The 22,886-nt window shown below is 43.5% G+C and overlaps 1 protein-coding gene across 1 annotated transcript in view; it reads right to left on the bottom strand.

Moving 5' to 3' along the window:
• The window catches only part of LOC110174043 (neurobeachin-like), a 783,761-nt gene that overhangs the window by 364,001 nt on the left and 396,874 nt on the right, over positions 1-22,886 (bottom strand). The window contains exons 39-40 of the mRNA XM_055166710.1: positions 15,702-15,810; positions 3,369-3,535 (exon numbers count right to left, since the gene is read on the bottom strand). Of these exons, the coding sequence (XP_055022685.1) occupies positions 3,369-3,535; positions 15,702-15,810 (276 nt within the window). The remainder of the gene's footprint in view (positions 1-3,368; positions 3,536-15,701; positions 15,811-22,886) is intronic.

The following is a 22,886-nucleotide window of genomic DNA, read 5'->3' as shown; positions in this document are numbered from 1 at the left end:
GTGAGCAGATCTGACCAGAGTTTTGCGTCTTGGGCAGTGTAGACGGAAACGCTACAGCAGAGCAAGTTCAACTTTTCCACTCTGGAGGATGGTTTCAGATTTTTTGCATTTTTAAGCCCCACCGTCTAAACAAAAGGCACTTCCGATAAAATATTTTGATGTTTTTACCCACAAACGTTCTCATTCATTCCAAAGAAAAGACTTAATTCAGCTTATAAAGTCTCAGAAAAAGGTTTTAAATATAATTATAGAAGGTCTTGTGGTCAGTTTTTAAAGGTTGTATAGAAGATTTTCCAAGGAAAGAGAAATGCAGCGACTGTGTCCTTTTTCAAATGTTGTGCTTTGCTCCTTTTCCCCTTCTCTTCTTTCCGCGACGTCAAAAATGGACTTTCGTTTGCGATGAATTGGTCATGAATTCTTGTCCGCTGTTACAAAAAACTTTGTGCAAACTGAGAAGCTACAGTTTCGAAAAAGACCCCAAGAACCGCTGTATTGGTCGAGTAAACGGCATCAGTGCGTGAGAGGCGAACGTAAACCTCTTAATCCCAGTGCACCGGCGAGTCAGTGACGCTAGAAACGTAGGGAGTTTGATTAACAACCCAACAGCCAATAGAAAATGAGTAGCCTTGTTTTCTATTGGCTGATGTTTATCTGGCCTCAACACGTCCACAGATGATGGATTTTCATTCTTTTTTTTTTTGGTCATCATAATTACAAGGCTGCTGCATCTGTAATGGTGTTTTAAACTTTCACTGACAATTTGAAACAAATAAAAAAAATCCTCCATACAACCTTTAACACGCTTTCAAACTTTTAACAATATATTCTTAATTTTCTGCTGCAGTCCAAACATATTGCAATGGACAATTACGCAAAAACAGTCTTATACATCGACGACTATTCAGCAATTCAAATAAGTCCGAAGTCTGTGGTTCACATGTGTCTCCTGCTCTGCTCAGACCCGGCTAACGAGCTCGCCCTCAGCTCCACTGTTTCCCCATCACCTCTAACAGCTCTGTCTGCCTCCTGACCCTCGTCTCTCCCTGGACCGCTGGACTTTGGAAAGCTTACGGTTATTTTAACAGGCCCCGCGGGGAGGTCTGTAAACTACTACCACCTCCCTCCTCCTCCTCCGTGTTCCTGCAGGGGTCAGCGAGTACCAGGACCCCCCCACCCCCACCCTTCCTCTGACCCCCGCATCACCCCCGCCCCACACACTCTCTCTCCTCCCCTCCAGCTCCGGGCCCGTCCCACTACCGGCCAATCAACACGTCCCGGGAGGATTAAGCCACTCCAGCTGTAATTGCGTTTGCTGACCCTCCCGCTGACCCCCTGTGAAAATGACATTAAGCGCTGGTCCTATCCCGTCACGCTCTGACTTTGGGAGCAGGTAACTTTGCTCCGAGCGGGCCGGTTTCTGTGTAAAGGACGCTGTTTATGCAGTTTTTAGCCGTTTTATAACATCGTTCCCTCATCTTCATGTAATCACTCAGTCGTCCAGGTAGGATTCATGTTCTATCGACTGGACAAACCTCTTCAACTTTCAAATTTACACATATTTTAAGACAGAAACTTAGTGTTGGTGAAAACCCCGAGCCACAAACAAAGCAATGTGGTCTAATCTGTGCAGTGCAATAAGTGCTATACTGGAGAAACAAAACAGCGACTTCACAAGAGGATGTACCAACACAGACGAGAGCGCAACACAGGACCTCAGTCTCCTGTGCAATCTACATTTTATCGCCAGTAACCGCTCCTTTTGAGGATAGTGAGGTACAGATTTTAGAAAAGAAATGGTTTGAAAGGGACGGTAAAGAGGTATTTTTTGTCAATCTATCTTTGAACAGGAATGGGGGACTTAGACATAATTTATCTCCTGTTTAGAAATCCATCCTCAGATCTAAATCAAAACAATAAAAACAAAAGTGATGCTAACATGACTCAAGCACAGTTCAGACTTAGTGAACAAGCAGGTGCGTTAGTTTTAGTGTAGTTAGCCCCTCCCTTTATGCAGATGTAAGGCAGTGTCCACTAGGGGTGTACAACAATATATAGATATTTAGATATTTTATCGTTTATTGTGATGATATAGTATCGATATCGGGGACTGATAATATATGGGCAAGAGTATTTTTTGGTATATTTTACTAAATAATTTTGTTACAGTGCTACAGTTTTGTTGTTTGTTCAGACGAAGGAAACTCGTTTATGCGACACATTTGACATTTTCACTGTTTTGAGGATTAAAATGTTTGTGTTGCATATGAACTTTGACTTTTAGTATCACAGCCATGATTTTGCCATGATTTTTTTATTGAACTGTATCAAATCGCTTTGAAATATATCGTATCTAAACGAAAGCTCACTGTATCGAGACATGTTTCGTATCGTGGTCTATGTATCGAGGCATGTATCGTATCGGCAACTTATTAATGATACCCAGTCCTAGTTTCCACCAGCGTCTGACCAGAAATGAAGAAGCAGCTTGGATGAGCTGTGAAACATGCTCGATCAGAAACCTTTGTTCGGTTGACAGAATTTTTATTTTTCTACTGTTCCCTCGTAAAAAATACATCTGGAGTAGAGCTGAACGATTTGAGAAAAATGTCCATTTGTGATTTTTCTGACATGCATTACGATTATGAAAAGATTTACAATTTGTGTTTTACTAAAAGGATTGTGTTCAATATTTTAAATGCATCGAGAAGAATTGAAAAAAAAAAAAAAAAAAGAAATCTGAATTAACAAATACAAGAATCACATTTCAGAACATGTTTGTACAGATCTAAACTACAAGGTTAGCCATTTTTACGCAGAATAAGACAGATTTATTATTAGATTTTATTGTTATTTATACGCATGGGAACGAGAAACACAATTTTGATTCTTTATATGTTTTTCATATGAAGAACTGACAATAAACGTTTTGAACTTTAAGATTTTGTTGTTTGTGGAAGAAATTATGGCACTTAAAAAATATCCTTCCGTTGCAAGACCCTCAGATAATATAACGGTTTGGCTTTTCTCAGGATTGTTGCATCACAGGTAGAAATCTTGCAGCTAAAAGTCCATAAATAATTGACAAATTGGTTTTAAGATTTTCTGCTGTATCATTGGGCTATTTACAAGCCTTATAACGTCTGGGCATGTAGGTTATCAGCTAGTTTAGTTGCTTTTCCACGGTAATTCTCTCTGCTGTCAGTAGATGCAAGCTGAAAAATAACGTCTAGTTCCATTTATAGTCAATAATTTAAGTTCTGAAACATGAGATGACAAAACAGCTCAAGGGCAAGTTTAAAGGCCACTAAAAATACAAAGAATGTGTAGTATGTGTCCTTTAAAGCCGCAGGAAAGAGAGCGCGGTTTACCTGTTTCCCGGCGTCCCCCAGGCCCCCTGCTGGTTGGTCAGGGTGTTGATGATCTTCTGCAGGAGCTGGTTGGCGGTGACGTGGTTGCGGTGATGGGCGGCGTTCAGGAGATGGTGGTGTAGCTCCTCCTCTTCTCTCCTCTCTGCGGCGTACTGAGAACAGCTCGACTGGTTCAGGGAAAAGATATTCAGACATACCGTGTGTTAACATATGAATAATAGTCCTCAATTAAAGAGTTAAAACGGCTTCTCTTGGATGGAGGTGCCACCACAAAATGACATTAAAGTGCATATGGGAGTCAGGATAATTATATTTAAGATTCAGCTAAAAATCCCACACTTGCGCTCCCAGTTTGGCCATTTTTTAGGTTTCAAATTGTATTTCCTGGTTGAAAAACATGACATCACAATTCTATAATTCTACAATTGAGTGCGTTTACATTTGCACATATATCCTGATTATGAGCCTTATCTCGAGTTATGTCAGTATTTTGGATATGGTGTTTACATGTGCTCAGAGAAACCAGGATACTCATGTGTTCACGCCCCATAGTAAGCTATAGTAACTATGATACAGAAATGGCAAGGTGGTTTCTAACAACAACAAAAAATATATAAATTCAAGTAAGAAGCTTCAGTAAAAGGCGTTTTTAACATAAATATAAGTCGCAGTGTCAGTTCAAGAGCAACACGAAAAGCCAGAGGTGAGCTTCTTAAAAAATGTCTGTGTCTTAAACAAGTACACTGCTTTACTTTGTTTACAGGTATAAAATATTATTACTTAAACAGCCCTGGTAGAAGTTTGAGTCCTCTGGGGAAAGTTGATGCTCCTACCATATCTGTTACTTCAGTTCACACATGCTCTGTAAGACCCCCGTGGTGAGTGTATATGCCACAGTATCCTGGATACACTCAGGAAAAAAAAACAGTGAGAGTCTCCTGGTGGGATACTGGCTTATCCAGGAAACTGAAATCAGGATACTGTATTTACATGAACACTCACGTAACCAGGATACTCAAAAAACCCGGGTATACATTGAGTGCTCCTCTAATGTTCACAGAAATTGTTATTCTGATAAATAAAACAACTTTTGGATAGATTTCTTCCTAGTGTAACAGGTAACATTAAGTTAAATTAGGAAATCATAAAAACCTGCCACACAAACTTTGATTAAATTCAATTACTCATGTTTTTTTTTCCTTCTTTAAAAACATACATACTGTGAGTGAAGTCGCCTCTTCACAGATCTGACCTGTAACTTGGCCTGGTGGTCTCACCTGCTTGTCTCCATGGAGATAAATAAATTTGTTGCCATATACACGCATCAAGAATCCCGGACTTCCGGTCATTGTGCAATGCATACTGGGAAGGATTTTCCATGAGCATCAAAAAGCAATGTTTGTTTTTACAGTGGGATGAGTCTATTGACAAAGTCAATCTTTTCAAGTCTTTTGAAACATATCACTTTTGTTTCTGGTTCTGATATTGTCATATTTTAGTTTTGGGATTCGGACATTGTAATTGTGTGGTTGTTGGATCCTAACAGCGGAAAATCGCTCAAGAAATTTGTTTGTGAACTTCCATAAATGCAAAAGGGAATCAGATGTGTGTGACTTCAAACCTCCGTTCAAACTGTTTCTCTTCCCAACGGAATTGAAAAATAGTGAAAGGTGAAGTCGATGGGCAGGATTGATCCACAGGAAGGACCAAAAAGGAAACCTTTGGCTGTCTAAACCATCCCGAGTTCGCAGCGAACATTTTGCATGTGGATCAAAGCGGGATTCTGTTTGTTAATCGAGAGGTGCAGAAGACAAACAGGCTGAGCTGCACTTTCTTGTTCTTGTGGTTTTACAGCAACATCACGTCTCGGTCTCTTTGCAGTGGAAGGTGTTTCTCTATGAACAGCTGATGCCTTTCGCTTTGGCGTTGACTTTTTAAATTCATAACCGAGGTTGAGTGAGGGATCGGGATTTTGCTTTGATGACGCTCCACATACAAAATGTTTGCTGCAGCCAAATGTTTCCTTTTTCGTCCTTCTCGTGGATCAATACTTCGCCTTTCACTATTTTTCAGTTCCGTTGGGAAGGGAAACAGTTTGAACGGAGGTTTGCAGTCACACAGATCCGATTCCCTTTTGCAGTTATGGAGTTCGCAAACACATTTCTCGAGCCGTTTTCCGCTGTTAGGATCCAACAACCACACAATTAACGACGTCCGAATCCCAGAACTAAAATACGACAACATCAGAACCAGAAACAAAAGTGATATGGTTCAAAAGTCTTGTCAATGGCTCAAAAGACTTGTCCCACTGGGAAAACAAACATGGCGGTTTGATGCTCACTTTTTCGGAAAATCCTTCCCAGCATGCATTGCGCAATGACCGGAAGTCCGAGATTCTTGATGAGCCTCCACAAAAGTTACACAGTGCGCCTTTAAACGTCCTATAGGAGAGTTTCATTGTTGACAAAAGCGCGCGTTGCATGCTGGGAATTATTTTGGTCGGCGGCAAGAAACACTAATTCAACATGACAGACAGAGCGAGAAAGCACGTAAAGGGTATTGATCCCGGTTATTTATCCACTCTAACGGCAGAGGACCCAAGAAGATTGGACCAGAAGTTGGTCATAAGCATCGATGGAGCCAAATCACCCTTTTCAACCCCGACAAAAGGTGGACCAAACCAAATTTCGGGTCAGAATCGCCAACTACCTGGACAAATATTCACTTCACTTCAGCGATATCCACAATGACTTGGTGGAAACTCCTGGGCCATTCACAGCAGAAAAGATGAAAACCTCCAAGAGACTCGATGTGTTGTTGAACTTGTTGGAGTCCATGGTTTGTTAGGATCTTCTACGTTTAATTCACCGTTAGCGGTTCTTTTCACTCAGAATACGAAAAAGACATTTACCTTCTTCTGTGCTTCTATTTGTGCATCCGATAATGCAGCAGGAATTTACCATTATCGGGGATAAATACACGAGGTTACGCACTGTGTTTGACGCTATCGTGTTTCTTGCCTTCGACCAAAATATTTCCCAGCAGCAACGCGGGCTTTTAATAACAATGACGTCAGCTGAAACTCGCCTATATTATGCCAAAAAAACATGCTTCCTCATCACGACACACTGTGATTTGTTTCTGTCACTCAGGCTTTTGTAACCTTGCATATTTATACTGTCTCGCTCTCACAACATTCAGTTCCACCTTGTGATGTCACCAGGTTATAATAAGTTGTGCTCCATAATGTTAAAGTCACTGTACCTGATTTATCCCAAACAAAACTAGTTCATTTAAACAGTTTACAATGGTCCAGAGTTATTCCTCACTTACCTTACATTTTCAGAGCATCCTAATTGTTCACTATAATGAGTTTATAAGTGTTTTTTATAACCAGTGTTGGGAAGGTGACTTTTAAAATGTAATCCCCTACAGATTACAGATTACACACCCCAAAATGTAGTTTGTAACGTAATCCATTAAATTACTTAAAGTGAGTAACGTAATCTGATTACTTTGGATTACTTGATATTGTCATGTTTTTTTAAACGACATGAATGTAGCAACCACATCCTGAAAATTCTTGTTTGTTGTCTTCAAATTGTCTGAGCCCAAGTCTCCATGAATAAGCAACTGTTTGCTGTAGAAAAACAAAGACCATGAGATCTTAATATAAGAGGTTTTGTCTGTTAAAAGACAGAAACAAGGTATTTCCTTCATCATATTAAAACATATTATTGATAGAGAAATTATTTTTTATATGAGATCACCTTAAATTATGTCAACCTACTGTTAGGTGTCATGTTGTTTAGACCTGGTTTAGTCCTGGTTTAGTCCTGGTTTAGTCCTGATTTTTAGACCTGGTTTACTCCTGATTTTAGACCTGTTTAGACCAGGTCTTTAGTTCTGGTTTAGTCGTGGTTTTGTCCTAGTTTAAACCTGGTTCAGTCCTGCTTTTGTCCTGGTTTAGTCCTGTTTAGTCCTGTTTTAGTCCTGGTGTTAGTTCTGGTTTAGAGGCGCACAGGAGGAAGCGCGGTTTATGCGAGAAAACACGGTCCACACGCGGCGCACGAGACGGCGGTGTCCGCGCTGTAACTACAGAAGGAGACGTGGTCCGCGGGTTCTCAGGTTGATGACGATGATGAAGTGTGTGTGTGTGTTTGTGTTTGTGTGTGTTTGTGTGTGTTTGTGTGTGTTTGTGTGTGTGTATGTGTGGCAGGTCATTATAGGACAGTAGTGCAGATATTATGAGTCTATGCAGGTTGTTTTCACCAGTGCCAGTAGCTCCTGTTTCACATTTAAGTTGTAGGCGATTTTATATTTGTTTTTTTTAATATATATATCTCACATCGGGAGAAGAATTTCCAAGACACAAATGCGTTTTTACCAATGCACTGCTGCTTCCACTGTGTGACTGACACCGCCAACTTTAACATGACGTTTACATCGCTCTTACTGTCGCGTTCTGTTTGGGCTTCCAACAACAATGAGTGGAATTACCGAAATAAAAAATAAATAAATGGGATGTAGCACAAAATGTGAAAACAGGAAAATACCGCCTTGTAATCCACTTATTTCAGCAACGTAACTGTAATCCAATTACCACTCATTGAAACAGTAACTGTAACGGAATACAGTTACTCATAATTTGTACTCTGATTACGTAACGGCGGTACATGTAATCCGTTACTCCCCAACACTGTTTATAACTCTCAGAGACCATTTTTACAATTTATCTGCACCGTGGCAAGACACATTTGACTTTATTACTGAAAAATCCGGCACAGCTTCTTTAAAAGTCCTTTACTTTTGTGTAAAGGGGCCTGGGGAACCATTTTTATACCTGCCGGCAAAAAAAATATGATCTTGTTTTACCAATCACAGGACGTCGCTCCCCCATCTCCGTGATAGAGCAGTTTATAATGGACTAAGCACTTAAGACCTCTGTGCTCCTATAAAGCCCCGTATTCTCCAAAGGGACATTCATCACCGGGCGGAGCGTCACGGCTTCATCCACCACACTCCAGTGCCTACACATATTAGCCGACAGCACGCACATATATCCCGCCGCATCGCCACGCGCGCCTTAAATCACTCCTCCACCGCCGCCGCCGCACCCGCCGCCCCCCTCCGGAGACCATTAGAGCGTGGAGGAAATAGGGCCAATACAGTGTGTCAAGGTTAGCGGCGGCGCAGGGGTGTTAAATCAGACGGGCTTATGGTGGCGCTGTCATACTCGTGAGGCCATCGTAAACAGAGAGGAAGAACAAGGGCGAGACGTGTCACGACGGCGATGGCGCTTGTGAAGGGTTATGGTGAAGTGGTTTGGGTTGGAGGTCTTAATCTGAGGGCCAGAGGGAGGGGAGAGGGCGTGTGCTCTGTTAAACTAGTATTTGTGTGCACTTAAAGGGACGGCGTGAAGGATTTTTTATTTCAAATTTCATAAACATGGTCCATCTGTGCCCCCATGAACGAGGCAGAGATCGACTGATATGAGTTTTGCGTGTTTAGAATGCAAAGGAACTGATGGCCAATGACCTCAGACGATATTTTTAGGTATTTTTGTAGAAATTATCTGTAAAATAATACCAAAACATACAAGAGTATTTTGGTTTATTATGTTTGCGCAGAGTTTCTGGAGCAGTGAGCCCAGAGCAAACACTTAAATCCTGTCTGACGTCCAAGCCCTTCCCAAGAACAATCTGTATTTAGGGCAGTCTGGGCATTTGGCTTTCTTAGGTCAGGATGATCAAACAATAAACATGTGGAAAAAACAAAGGTGCACCTTCGATAGGTTTTCCTGCAGAAAGAGCCTCTGTCCTGTCTGTATCATGTCAGTCGATCGCACCATTACTTCTGTACCACTGAAAAAGTAAAATTTAAACAAAGACGACTGAGAAGACTGAACACAAATGCCTCCAAAAAGAAAATCTAATTTTGCAGATTACAAGCTGCAAGTCATGTCTGCAGCCGAAAAAGGTAATCGAAGAGCAGAAAGAAAGTTTGGAGTGAGTGAGAAACTTGTGACACCGGGAAGATGCACCATGAAACTTTCCTGAAAGTCACTGGATGGATCGACAAAGCCTGGACTTCAATGAAAACCTCAACCATCCTGTCGGGATTCAGAAAGGCTGGAATAATTCTAACTGGAACTGATGCTGAGTCTGACGACAGTGACACAGAAGAGGAAGCGTCGCTCCGTTTACCTCCGGAGGTCATGGAGTTGCTCAGAAGTGACACCGAGGATGAGGAATTGAATGGATTTAATGATTTGGAGTGAGATGGAGAGTTTGTTCAACTTGTTCTGTTCTGTTGTTTATGTTATAGTTTATCTGAAGAACTGTTCATATGTGACGTTAACAGTCTGTTGTTCTCTCTTCTATTGTTATTACTATAGCTTTCCTTTCAAGATGAAATGTCAGTTCCTGATCTCTGATTTTATAAAATAAATTTCCCCCCAAAACTGCGACTTATAGTCCCGTGCGACTTATAGTTTGAAAAATACGGTCCAGTATAGTCACATTTTTTGCCGTACCCTCTTTAGACTAAAGTATACACGTTTCATTCATATTTATTTATATTATTTTTCATAAATATACAAGAGTAGGATACAAAACAATACACTACAACTCCTAGTTAGCTTTTGGTTACTTCTCATTTCAGTTCTCTGCAGCAAGTTAGTTTAATTTCTCTCCAGGCTGTTAGGATGCTGAACTCTCTCCCCTCTCTAACCACCAGGCGACCAGGAAGCTACGAATCTGCGTCTCCCTCAAGAAGAACTTTGGACTTTTCCTTTTATTTTATTATTATTTAATTTAGAAGAGATTGAGAGTGAGAACATAATTAACATTTTTAAAACAAATTTGGCAATGACCTTTTTGAACTGAAGTGACTAGAACCACCTTCAACGGACTTCGTTTTTACCTTTGTCGACTTTTAAACACTCAATCCAGATTATTTTACAGGATCACTGCGCATGCTTTTAACACTTTAATATCTTTAATCTGCAAATGTTTCACCGTCTCGTGTTTCGTGTGCTGTTTTATACTTCCTCTTGGCCAGGTTCTCAACTGACTAACCTGGTAAAATATTGAATTCACAAACCTGATGCGATGTGCAATAGTTTCGCTGACAAAAACAAACAGCAAAAGTTAACATGGTGATCTTATTACCTCACAGAAATGTAATACCCCGTCTTTAAACATCCACGCTGCCAGTTTCTTGTCCAGACCTTCCCTCGCCACAAACCAAGACGGATACCAGGAACTAACTAGAAACCGAATCCCGCGGAACGCAATCTGTCTGGGAAATTCTTCACGGACTGCCACGCTAATTCATAAATCCAATATGGCTCCATCGCATCTTCGCTCTTCCAGGTGCTAAGAGTCATTTGTGCCTCTCTCCCACCCGCCGGGGAACTCTCGCTAATATCTCCAATCTAATTTACTAACAGTAGCTGGAAGTTAATTGAATTTCCGAGCTTCAAATTTGAATTCTGTCAGAGATCATACTCGGGTTTATTTTTCACCAAGGAGGATAACTTAATCTCCCGGCGTCACGTCGCGTTTGCTTCGCTCGGCGGAAGGAAGGGAGGATACATCAAACGTTATTTATCACTTCAAAACCGCGCGGCGTTTTTTTGGGGGGGTTGACGTGTACTTAATTGTGAAAACGTCGTATCTGCTTTTCAATCTGGGAAAGGGTGAAGTGCGAGGAGGAGGAGGAGGAGGAGGGTTTTTTTTTTTTTTCGTCGGGCTGGCCTTGGTCCCCGTTGTCATGGCGATGCGTACATACAAGTATAGATATAACGGCGCGGTTTATCCGAGCGGGTCAAGGATGCGACAGAGGGGCAGGACGTGATGGAGGCTGCTTTGTCGAGATAAGGAAGTCGTCGCTCGTCACAGGTACGAGACGGACGGCGGTGGCAGAGATGAGAGGAGTAAGAGAACTGTACAAAGTCATATCACAGAAGTACAAGAAGAAAGTGCAAGAAATGACTCAAGTAAAGCAAAAAAAAGTACTATTGTCTTGGTGCAAGATTTGTGTGAAATAAAGCTTTAAGACGGCCTCAAAAACAATCCCGGAGTTGTGTTTTATTTAATTCACACATGTTTGAGTAACCGTTCTGTCTGTCTACATCTCCAAAGTTCAAAATGTTGTGGTCCACCTTGTGATGTCATGTAGTTGTATTTTCAAGTTAACAGCTGCTTTATATTGGCAATTCCAGGACTGATAATTATAATAAACTGAAATCAAAATATAATATTCAGTATTGGGAAAAAAAAAAAAAAAAGTGGCTGTTTGCAACGAAATCCCGGTACTCCAAAAAAATAAAAGTCGCATGAGGAAAAGTTTAGTTAAAGGGCCTTTATTTAAATGGCCAAAGCCAACATGGTCTTCATCAGGGCTTAGTTAAAAAATGGAATGCATGGATGTGGCCTTTAAAATACACAGCAGCCAATGTTAAGAACAGATGTTAATTAGAGGTAGACAAGGCAGGGGCAATCCATGCAACATGGCAAAAAAAAATAAAAAAAATATGATAATATTAATACCTAACTAGGTATTAATAGTACGTAGGTCTCTACAGAACGAAAGATAAAAGGAGATGTTAACCTAAGAAGTACCACTACATGACATCACAAGGTGGAACAGAACATTTTGAGCTTTGGAGATGTAGACAGATGAAGGTCCTGTTTACACATGGGTTCGGTCAAGCGGTAATGGAGGGAAACAGGGGCAGATTTTTGACATTCAAATGTCTCTTATTCAGAAACTAGAGGGACTATTGAAATAAGTAAAGTATCAGAATGTAGGAAAGAGTTACACTCCAACAGGGTCAAGTTAAACCTGTGATATTCTTTCAAGTTGTTGACAAAAAATTTAAAAACTCATGTCGGTAACGGAGGGAATGAAATATGCAGCACTTTTTGGGCAATAAATACAAACAGTGATAACTCTTGGTTCTCACTTACATATCCTTAACAAACTGGTTTGAATATTTGCTTCATATAGTTTTCTACCATATGGTACAAGATTAGGTTGAAAAACCTCTTACTTTTTGAGTAATTAGATTTTTTATTAAGAAAGGTCATGGTAACGGAGGGAAAATTTTGCAAACAAGTAGAAGGTGCATGATTTTACATAATTTGTCACTTTTTTCTTCTGAATACTTTAATATTACTTCAGAATGAAAGGAAACTATTTCTATAAAATATGTCAGTCCTTCCAAACAAATTTTTATCATTTTAAATACATTTTTTTTTTAAATCATGTACCTTCATCAACAGTTCAAAGATGGAATAACACAAGATATGATGAAATACATCCATTTATTTACATGATTTTCAGGTCTTTGAAATTTGGGAAATAATTTTTGTTCCATGTTTCATACATGGTCTGTTTAAAACATATGTAACTTTAGAACCAAAAATGGTACAGAAAAAAGGTCAACAGTTTCATAAACTAGAGTACATATGTATCTGTTCAATACATTTTTATATCAGATGCATTAACTTGAATTTTTGGCCTTGTTGTTTACTTCTGCTTGACTGAGCCCATTTCTATGATTTAAGCCTCTTCTTTACTGTTGGCAGGGCTCAAATTGGTCAAAAATAGGGAAACAAGGGACATTTCTTGTATAAAACTGAGACTGTCTCGGGTAAATAGGGACGTCTGGTGCGGCTCCTTTAAATTTCGGACACACCAGCTTCATCGGTGGCAGAAATTACAACGAAAATACTGTAGCGTAATGAAATTTAAATCAATCTATATTCGAATCCTATTTTGACTTTGCTAATGTACCAGTTTATGCAAATGAAATTAACCCCAATATCTTCCACGTCCACGTCCCAACCGGATACGGCTCTCAGCTCTTTGTGCCGTAATGACTCCTTTGAAGGAATTATTAAGCGGCTAATCCCACAGGCCACACCGGGACACAAAGCGCAGAATGGAGCTTTATGTTAATAGGATCTTAGCGTTCATTAGCACTCAGCCCGTTCCCTGGGCAGATGGTGGAGCCACAGTTACAGAAGTGCTTCAACACGGGATTAGCATGTAGACTGCTCGTTTACACAGGTTTTGTAGAGCGCGGGTGTCGGCTTTTCCTGTTTTTCTAATTAAGACTTTGTTTGCTGGATAAATATTTACCGTAGTTTTACATCAGGCAAGTGGAAAAGAAGTTGAAAATGTCACGAAGTCGAGCACAAAACTTCCTGAAGATGTGAGTCTGTGGAATCAGTGTGTCATTCGTTTGTTTGTTTTTCAAAGTAAAATCAAAAATAAGAAAACGAAAAAACAACTATTTTCTTCATTATTTGTCTCTGTTTCCGTGACTTAAACTGCGATGCCGGACTGAACCAGGACTAAACCGGGACCAGAACCAGGACCAGGACTGAGGCCGGGAATGAGACTGGGACCAGACCAAGACCAGACCGGAACTGAGACCGGGACCAGGACCAGGACTGAGACCAGGACTGAGGCCGGGACCAGACCAGGACCAAATCATGATTGAGACAGGGACTTAGGCCGGGACCAGACCAGGACTGAGACCGGGACCAGGACCAGGACTGAGACCTGGACTGAGGCCAGGACCAGACCAGGACCAGACCATGATTGAGACCGGGACTTAGACTGGGACCAGACCGGGATCAGATCAGGACTGAGACTGGGACCAGACCAGGACCAAATCATGATTGAGACAGGGACTTAGGCCGGGACCAGACCAGGACTGAGACCAGGACCAGACCAGGACTGAGACCAGGACCAGACCAGGACTGAGACCAGGACCAGACCAGGACTGAGACCAGGACCAGACCAGGACTGAGACCAGGACCAGACCAGGACTGAGGCCGGGACCAGACCGGGACCAAACCGGGACTGAGACCAGGACCAGGACTAGGACTGAGACCAGGACTGAGACCAGGACTGAGACCAGGACTGAGACCAGGACTGAGGCCGGGACCGCATTAAAACCAGACCATGAATGAGACCAGGACTGAGATTGAGACCAGACCGGGACTGAGACCGGGACCAGACCAGGACTGAGACTGGGATCAGACCGGGACTGAGACCGGGACCAGGACCAGGACTGAGACTGGGATCAGACCGGGACTGAGACCGGGACCAGGACCAGGACTGAGACTAGGACCAGACCATGATTGAGACCGGAACTGAGACTGGAACCAGACTGGGACCAGACTGGGACAGAGACCGGGACCAGGACCATGACTGAGATCAGGACTGAGACTGGGACCAGATCGGGACTGAGAATGGGACCAAGACGAGGACTTAGACCAGGACTGAGGCCGGGACCAGACCAGGACCAGACCGTGATTGAGGCCGGGACAGAGACTGGGACCAGACCGGGACTGAAAATGGTTCAGTCCTGGTTCAGTCCTGGTTCAGTCCTGGTTCAGTCCTGGTTCAGTCCTGGTTTAGTCCTGGTTTAGTCCTGGTTCAGTCCTGGTTTAGTCCTGGTTCAGTCCTGGTTCAGTCCTGGTTAGTCCTGGTTTCAGTCCTGGTTCAGTCCTGGTTTAGTCCTGGTTCAGTCCTGGTTTAGTCCTGGTTCAGTCCTGGTTTAGTCCTGGTTCAGTCCTGGTTCAGTCCTGGTTTAGTCCTAGTTCAGTCCTGGTTCAGTCCTGGTTCAGTCCTGGTTTAGTCCTGGTTTAGTCCTGGTTCAGTCCTGGTTCAGTCCTGGTTCAGTCCTGGTTTAGTCCTGGTTCAGTCCTGGTTCAGTCCTGGTTCAGTCCTGGTTTAGTCCTGGTTTCAGTCCTGGTTCAGTCCTGGTTCAGTCCTGGTTCAGTCCTGGTTTTTAGTCCTGGTTCAGTCCTGGTTCAGTCCTGTTCAGTCCTGGTTCAGTCCTGGTTCAGTCCTGTTTAGTCCTGGTTCAGTCCTGGTTCAGTCCTGGTTCAGTCCTGGTTTAGTCCTGGTTCAGTCCTGGTTCCTGGTTCAGTCCTGGTTCAGTCCTGGTTAGTCCTGCTTTAGTCCTGTTCAGTCCTGGTTTAGTCCTGGTTTAGTCCTGGTTTAGTCCTGGTTCAGTCCTGGTTCAGTCCTGGTTCAGTCCTGGTTCAGTCCTGGTTTAGTCCTGGTTCAGTCCTGGTTCAGTCCTGGTTCAGTCCTGGTTTTCATGTTAGTTTTTCTTGCTTTACAGTCACGACAAAACTCTGCTCTGGTCTCTGAAAATTGTGAAAACCTTTTCAAAACTCATCGTGGTGAATAATTACGAGGCTCTGAATGTATAAGGTGAGTGAGGAAGAACTTTGTGCCGCTGTAAAATGTTTAAAATGAACAGTTTTGTGTTTTGTGAGTAAAAACAGGAGTTGTTCTCACCTGAAACTGAGCGTGTCTGTGTGCGTCCTCGGCTCTCTGTCTGTCCAGGATGAACTGGGCCTCGTTGGCCACACGAACCATGTGCTCCTTCATCGAGTGGCACAGCAGCCTGGACACACACACAAGGGGGTTACACACATGGGCACACACACAAGGGGGGGTTACACACACAGGGGGTCAAACACATGGACACACACTGTATTAGACACTGTTTTTTTATCTACACTTTAGGATGTTTGTTTTTTGGGGGTTGTTCATTATTTAACTCTAGAAAAACACAGATCTTGCTTTAATCTTCTGTTCATAGTAAAAAAAATGAATGTCAAAAAATAAGGAAATAATGTTTGGAAAATACTTCAAAAATATGTATATATGAAAAATATGACTAACTTTTTCCATATGCAGAACTTTAACGCAGGGGTCCCCAACCGTTTTTGCGCCATGGACCAATTTTCTGACGGACAATATTTTCTCGACCGGAGGCGTATCGGAGGAGGCGCGGTATGTTTTAGTCCTGGTTTTGGTTTTAGACCTGGTTTTAGTTCTGGTTTAGGCCTGATTTTGGTCCTAGTTTTACTTCAAGTTTAGTTCTGGTTTAGTCCTGGTTTTAGATCTGGTTTAGTCCTGGTTTAGTCCTGGTTTAGTCCTGGTTTTAGACCTGGATTAGACCAAGTTAAGACCTGGTTTAAATCTGATTTTAGTCCTGGTTTTAGTTCTGGTTTAGTTCCAGTTTAGACCAAGTTAAAACCTGGTTTAGACCTGATTTCAGTCCTGGTTTTAGTTCTGGTTTAGCTCTGGTTTAGTTCCAGTTTAGTCCTGGTTTAGACCTGGTTTTAGTCCTGGTTTTAGTTCTGGTTTAGCTCTGGTTTAATTCCAGTTTAGTCCTGGTTTAGTCCTGGTTTTAGTCCTGGTTTTAGTTCTGGTTTTAGTTCTGGTTTTAGTTCTGGTTTAGGCCTGGTTTAGACCAAGTTAAGACCTGGTTTAGACCTGGTTTTAGTTCTGGTTTAGTTCTGGTTTAGACCTGATTTTGGTCCTAGTTTTACTTCAAGTTTAGTTCTGGTTTAGTCCTGGTTTTAGATCTGGTTTAGACCTGGTTTTAGTCCTGGTTTTAGTTCAAGTTTAGTTCTGGTTTAGACCTGATTTTGGTCCTAGTTTTACTTCAAGTTTAGTTCTGGTTTAGTCCTGGTTTTAGACCTGGTTTAGTTCTGGTTTAGACCTGATTTTGGTCCTAGTTTTACTTCAAGTTTAGTTCTGGTTTAGACCTGGTTTTAGTTCAAGTTTAGTTCTAGTTTACTTCTGGTCTTAGTCCTGGTTTAGATCTGGTTTTAACCTGGTTTTAGTTGTGGTTTTAGACCTGGTTTAGTCCTGGTTTTCGTTCTGGTTTAGACCTGGTTTTACTTCTGGTTTAGTCCTGGATTAGAGGCCTGGAAACACGACAGGAGGCAGCGTCCACACAGCGTATGGGAGGGAGGTTTCGTACTTTGGCGGCCTGTTTCCCCTCACCCCAGCGCCTACAGCCAATCATGAGCCAGCGCTAGTGCAGCCTCTGCAGCTCAGGGAGGGGATTCTGGAGGTTCTGATCGTGACATGTAGCGGAATCTTTCAAGTTAACAGCTCCATTTACCTTTTGTTTAGTCGAGTAATTCAGAAATATCAGGGCTACAATTATCCATATGATTCTAGTGGAGGTGCAATGGACTTTAAAAACACAGTGGAGCTTTTTTTTGTATTACCACATGACAAGAACGCAGCTTAAATGTGCAGAATTTGTTGTGTTAAACATGTCCAGGTCTGTTTATGATGAGGAAACAGAAAATAGCGTAATATTGTCTCTTTAAGAAAAATACCTGACACCAAATTAAAACCGGTGTAAAACATTGAAACCCTCCTTTTATTCCCACTCGACAATGTAACTGCTGGAAAAATCAATACGGCCGAATTGAACGGGAGTCATGACAACAAAAGCCCATCGACCCCCCCCCCCCCCCCCCCGGCCCCGCCTCCTCCCCTGTGTCCCGAACCGCCGGAGCGTCACCCAAACCCTGACCCGACCGTCACCGGGCCGCCCGACCGTGTCCGCAGCCGTCCTAATGAACCTCCGAGCGCCGCCAAGCCTGACCAATCAGCCGCCAGATCCGCCCCGCTGCCCCCCCACACACACAAGCCCCGCCCACTCTCACTCTCGCATCTTTAATGAAGGTAATAATAAACGGCCCGGCGAGATCACGTGTCATTATACACATCGTTAGCCTGGCATTGTTTTCATCAAAGACGGACAGACGGTTTAGTCCTGTTAAGTCCTGTTTTAGTCCTGTTTTAGTCCTGGTTTAGTCCTGGTTTAGTCCTGGTTTAGTCCTGGTTTAGATCTGGTTTAGTCCTGGTTTAGTCCTGTTAAATCCTGTTTTAGTCCTGTTTTAGTCCTGTTTTAGTCCTGGTTTTAGTCCTGGTTTAGTCCTGGTTTAGTCCTGGTTTTAGTCGTGGTTTAGTTCTGGTTTTAGTCCTGGTTTATTCCTGGTTTAGATCTGGTTTAGTCCTGGTTTTAGTCCTGATTTAGTCCTGGTTTAGTCATAGTTTAGTCCTGTTTTAGTCCTGGTCTAGTCCTGGTTTTAGTCTTGGTTTAGTCCTGGTTTTAGTCCTGGTTTAGTCCTGGTTTAGTCCTGGTTTAGATCTGTTTTAGTCCTGGTTTAGTCCTGGTTTAGTCCTGGTTTAGATCCTGGTTTAGTCCTAGTTTAGTCCTGTTTTAGTCCTGGTTTAGTCCTGGTTTAGTCCTAGTTTAGTCCTGTTTTAGTCTTGGTTTGGATCTGGTTTAGTCCTCTTTTAGTCTTGGTTTAGATAAGGTTTAGTCCTGGTCTTGGTTTGGATCTGGTTTAGTCCTGTTTTAGTCTTGGTTTAGATAAGGTTTAGTCCTGTTCTAGTCCTGGTTTAGATCTGGTTTAGTCCTGGTTTAGTTCTGGTTTTAGTCTGGTTTAGTCCTGGTTTTAGTCCTGGTTTAGTCCTAGTTTAGTCCTGTTTTAGTCCCCGCCCACTCTCACTCTCACATCTTTAATGAAGGTAATAATAAACAGCCCGGCGAGATCACGTGTCATTATACACATCGTTAGCCTGGCATTGTTTTCATGGAAGACGGACATTAAAGCTCGTATGTTCTGCAAAACCGACTCTGAATATCGTCACGTCCGTTGTTTTGTTTCATTCACACATGTTTGAGTAATTCTGCATTATTAAACGACAAATTCTGATTGTTTTTGCGACATTTATTCAGTGTTGGGAAGGTGACTTTTAAAATGTATTCCCCTACAGATTACAGATTACATACACCAAAATGTAGTTTGTAACGTAATCCATTAAATTACTTAAAGTGAGTAAAGTAATCTGAGTACTTTGGATTACTTGATTTGCTGCAGAGAAGCAAAAACTAGGAAATCGTAACAAAAGATGTTTTGTCTGATAAAAGAAAATAAAAAGCCCAGACTTTACTGAACCAGATTAAAAATATTATTGATAGAAGACGAGGAGACGTGGCCCGGGCTGCATGGTTTAGTCCTGGTTTAGTCCTGGTTTTAGTCCTGGTTTAGTCCTGGTTTTTAGTCCTGGTTTAGATCTGGTTTAGAGTCCTGGTTAGTTTAGTCCTGGTTTAGTCCTGTTAAATCCTGTTTTAGTCCTGGTTTAGATCTTTTTAGTCCTGGTTTTAGTCTAGGTTTAGACCTGGTTTAGTCCTGGTTTTAGTCTTGGTTTAGATCTGGTTTAGTCCTGGTTTTAGTCTTGGTTTAGATCTGGTTTAGTCCTGGTTTTAGTCTTGGTTTAGATCTGGTTTAGTCCTGGTTTTAGTCTTGGTTTAGATCTGGTTTTAGTCCTGGTTTTAGTCCTGGTTTAGTCTTGTTTAGATCTGGTTTAGTCCTGGTTTATCTGGTTTTCCTGGTTTAGACCTGGTTTAGTCCTGGTTTGGTTTAGACCTGGTTTAGACCTGGTTTAGACCTGGTTTAGTTCTGGTTTAGACCTGGTTTAGTCTGGTTTAGATCTGGTTTAGTCCTGGTTTAGTCCTGGTTTTAGTCTTGGTTTAGATCTGGTTTAGTCCTGGTTTAGTCTGGTTTTAGGTTTAGTCTGGTTTAGATCTGGTTTAGTCCTGGTTTTAGTCTTGGTTTAGACCTGGTTTAGTCCTGGTTTTAGTCTTGGTTTAGATCTGGTTTAGTCCCTGGTTTTAGTCTTGGTTTAGTCCTGTTATCCTGGTTTAGTCTAGTTTAGTCTGGTTTAGTCTTGGTTTAGACCTGGTTTAGACCTGGTTTAGTCCTGGTTTTAGTCTTGGTTTAGATCTGGTTTAGTCCTGGTTTTAGTCTTGGTTTAGACCTGGTTTAGTCCTGGTTTTAGTCTTGGTTTAGATCTGGTTTAGTCCTGGTTTTAGTCCTTGTTTAGTCCTGTTAAATCCTGGTTTAGTCCTGTTTAGTCCTTGTTTTTTCCTGGTTTAGCCTGGTTTAGTTCTGGTTTAGACCTGGTTTAGTTCTGGTTTAGACCTGGTTTAGTCCTGGTTTAGACCTGGTTTAGACCTGGTTTAGTTCTGGTTTAGACCTGGTTTAGTGTCCGGCAATGAGTGGAATTACTGAGAAAAAAAAAAAAAAAAAAAAGGGGGATTTAGCCCAAAATGTGAAAACAGTAAAATCCCTCTGTGTAATCCATTTATTTCAACAAAGTAACTGTAATCCAATTAACACTCACTGAAACAGTAACTGTAACTGAATACAGTTACTCACAAATTGTACTCTGATTACATAACTCCAGTACATGTAATCTGTTACTCCCCAACACTGTATTTATTTAGTTTTTCCAGCTCTCAGCATGTACCATGTACCTTGAACCTTGAACCTTGAACCTTGAACAGAGACTGGGTGTGTCCGGTCCGTGCTCCTCCTCAGGACCCTGGACAGCACCTCGCAGACCAGACACTCCCGACACTCCAGACACTCCCGACACTCCCGACACTCCCGACACTCCCAGACACTCCCGACACTCCCAGACACTCCAGACACTCCAGACACTCCAGACACTCCCGACGCTCCCGACACTCCAGACACTCCCGACCGCTTCCAGACAGACACTCCAGACACTCCAGACACTCCAGACACTCCAGACACTCCAGACCACTCCAGACACTCCCAGACACTCCAGACACTCCCGACACTCCCGACACTCCCGACACTCCGACACTCCAGACACTCCAGACACTCCAGACACTCCCGACACTCCGACACTCCCGACGCTCCCGACGCTCCAGACGCTCCAGACGCTCCGACGCTCCCGACCTCCAGACACTCCAGACACTCCAGACACTCCAGACACTCCAGACACTCCAGACCAGACACTCCAGACACTCCAGACACTCCAGACACTCCAGACACTCCAGACAGACACTCCAGACACTCCAGACACTCCAGACACTCCAGACCACTCCAGACACTCCAGACACTCCAGACACTCCAGACACTCCAGACACTCCAGACACTCCAGACACTCCAGACACTCCGACCACACTCCAGACACTCCAGACACTCCAGACACTCCCGACACTCCAGACGCTCCCAGACACTCCAGACACTCCAGACACTCCAGACACTCCCAGACACTCCAGACACTCCAGACACTCCAGACACTCCAGACACTCCAGACGCTCCAGACGCTCCAGACCACTCCAGACACTCCAGACACTCCAGACACTCCAGACACTCCAGACACTCCAGACTCCAGACACTCCAGACACTCCAGACACTCCAGACCACTCCAGACCCTCCAGACCACTCCAGACCACTCCAGACACTCCAGACACTAGAGACACTCCAGACCCTCCAGACCCTCCAGACACTAGAGACACTCCAGACACTCCAGACACTCCAGACACTCCAGACACTCCAGACACTCCAGACACTCCAGACACTCCAGACACTCCAGACACTCCAGACACTCCAGACACTCCAGACACTCCAGACACTCCAGACACTCCAGACACTCCAGACCCTCCAGACCACTCCAGACACTCCAAACACTCCAAACATTCCAGACACTCCAGACACTCCAGACCACTCCAGACCCTCCAGACACTCCAGACACTCCAGACACTCCAGACACTCCAGACCCTCCAGACCCTCCAGACACAGACCACTCCAGACACTCCCAGACACTCCAGACACTCCAGACACTCCAGACACTCCAAACACTCCAGACACTCCAGACACTCCAGACACTCCAGACACTCCAGACCCTCCAGACACTCCAGACACTCCAGACACTCCAGAGACACTCCAGACCTCCAGACCCTCCACTCCAGACACTCCAGACACTCCAGACACTCCAGACACTCCAGACACTCCAGACCCTCCAGACACTCCAGACCCTCCAGACACTCCAGACACTCCAGACACTCCAAACATTCCAGACACTCCAGACACTCCAGACACTCCAGACCCTCCAGACACTCCAGACCCTCCAGACCCTCCAGACACTCCAGACACTAGAGACCCTCCAGACACTCCAGACACTCCAGACACTAGAGACACTAGAGACACTCCAGACACTCCAGAGCCAGCGGGGGGCGGGGCTAAGCTCAGGCCACGTGCTGGGCCAGAGTCTGGGCCAAAGTCTGGGGCAGGGGTGTGGGGTAGAGTCTGGGCCCGAGTCTGGCCAAAGTCTGGACAAGAGTCTGGGCCAAGGTTCGGGCCAGTGTGTTGGGCAGGGTGTGGGGGTAGAGTCTGGTCCGGAGTCTGGGCCAGAGTGTGGGGTGGCGGGTGGAACAGGAGGGTCAGCAGATGGTCCATGAGCTGAGCTGTTTCATCAGCACATAAGCTGGTGGTGGAGCCGGTCATCGTTTCACTGACTCCTGATGAGATGCTGAAGCCCACGGCCTGTGACTGCAGCGCACCTGGACTCACATGAAAACTCTGACTGGAGACTGTTCCTGTGGAGCAGCCAACAGGGGGACAGCTCAGTGGGTCTTCAGAGGTTTTTGTCTCAAGTTCAGGGAACACGGAGTCTGTGATCGATGTTGGTTCAAGCTCGATGTCAGGTTTGTATGGTCCCAGTCTCGTCTCTGAGGCCAGGAGGACTCTGACGATGTTCGGTTTGGCTCTAGAGGCCCTGGAGCTCCGACACACAGGACAGCAGGCCCTCATTTTTACAGCTTTTTTACTTACCTAATATGAG

Source organism: Boleophthalmus pectinirostris, unplaced genomic scaffold, assembly GCF_026225935.1.
Source record: "Boleophthalmus pectinirostris isolate CB_2022bp ecotype Guang Dong unplaced genomic scaffold, ASM2622593v1 HiC_scaffold_9, whole genome shotgun sequence".
Taxonomy (NCBI): domain Eukaryota; kingdom Metazoa; phylum Chordata; class Actinopteri; order Gobiiformes; family Gobiidae; genus Boleophthalmus; species Boleophthalmus pectinirostris.
Note: the sequence above shows the minus strand (reverse complement) of the source record. Positions and strands in the feature narration are given on the sequence as shown.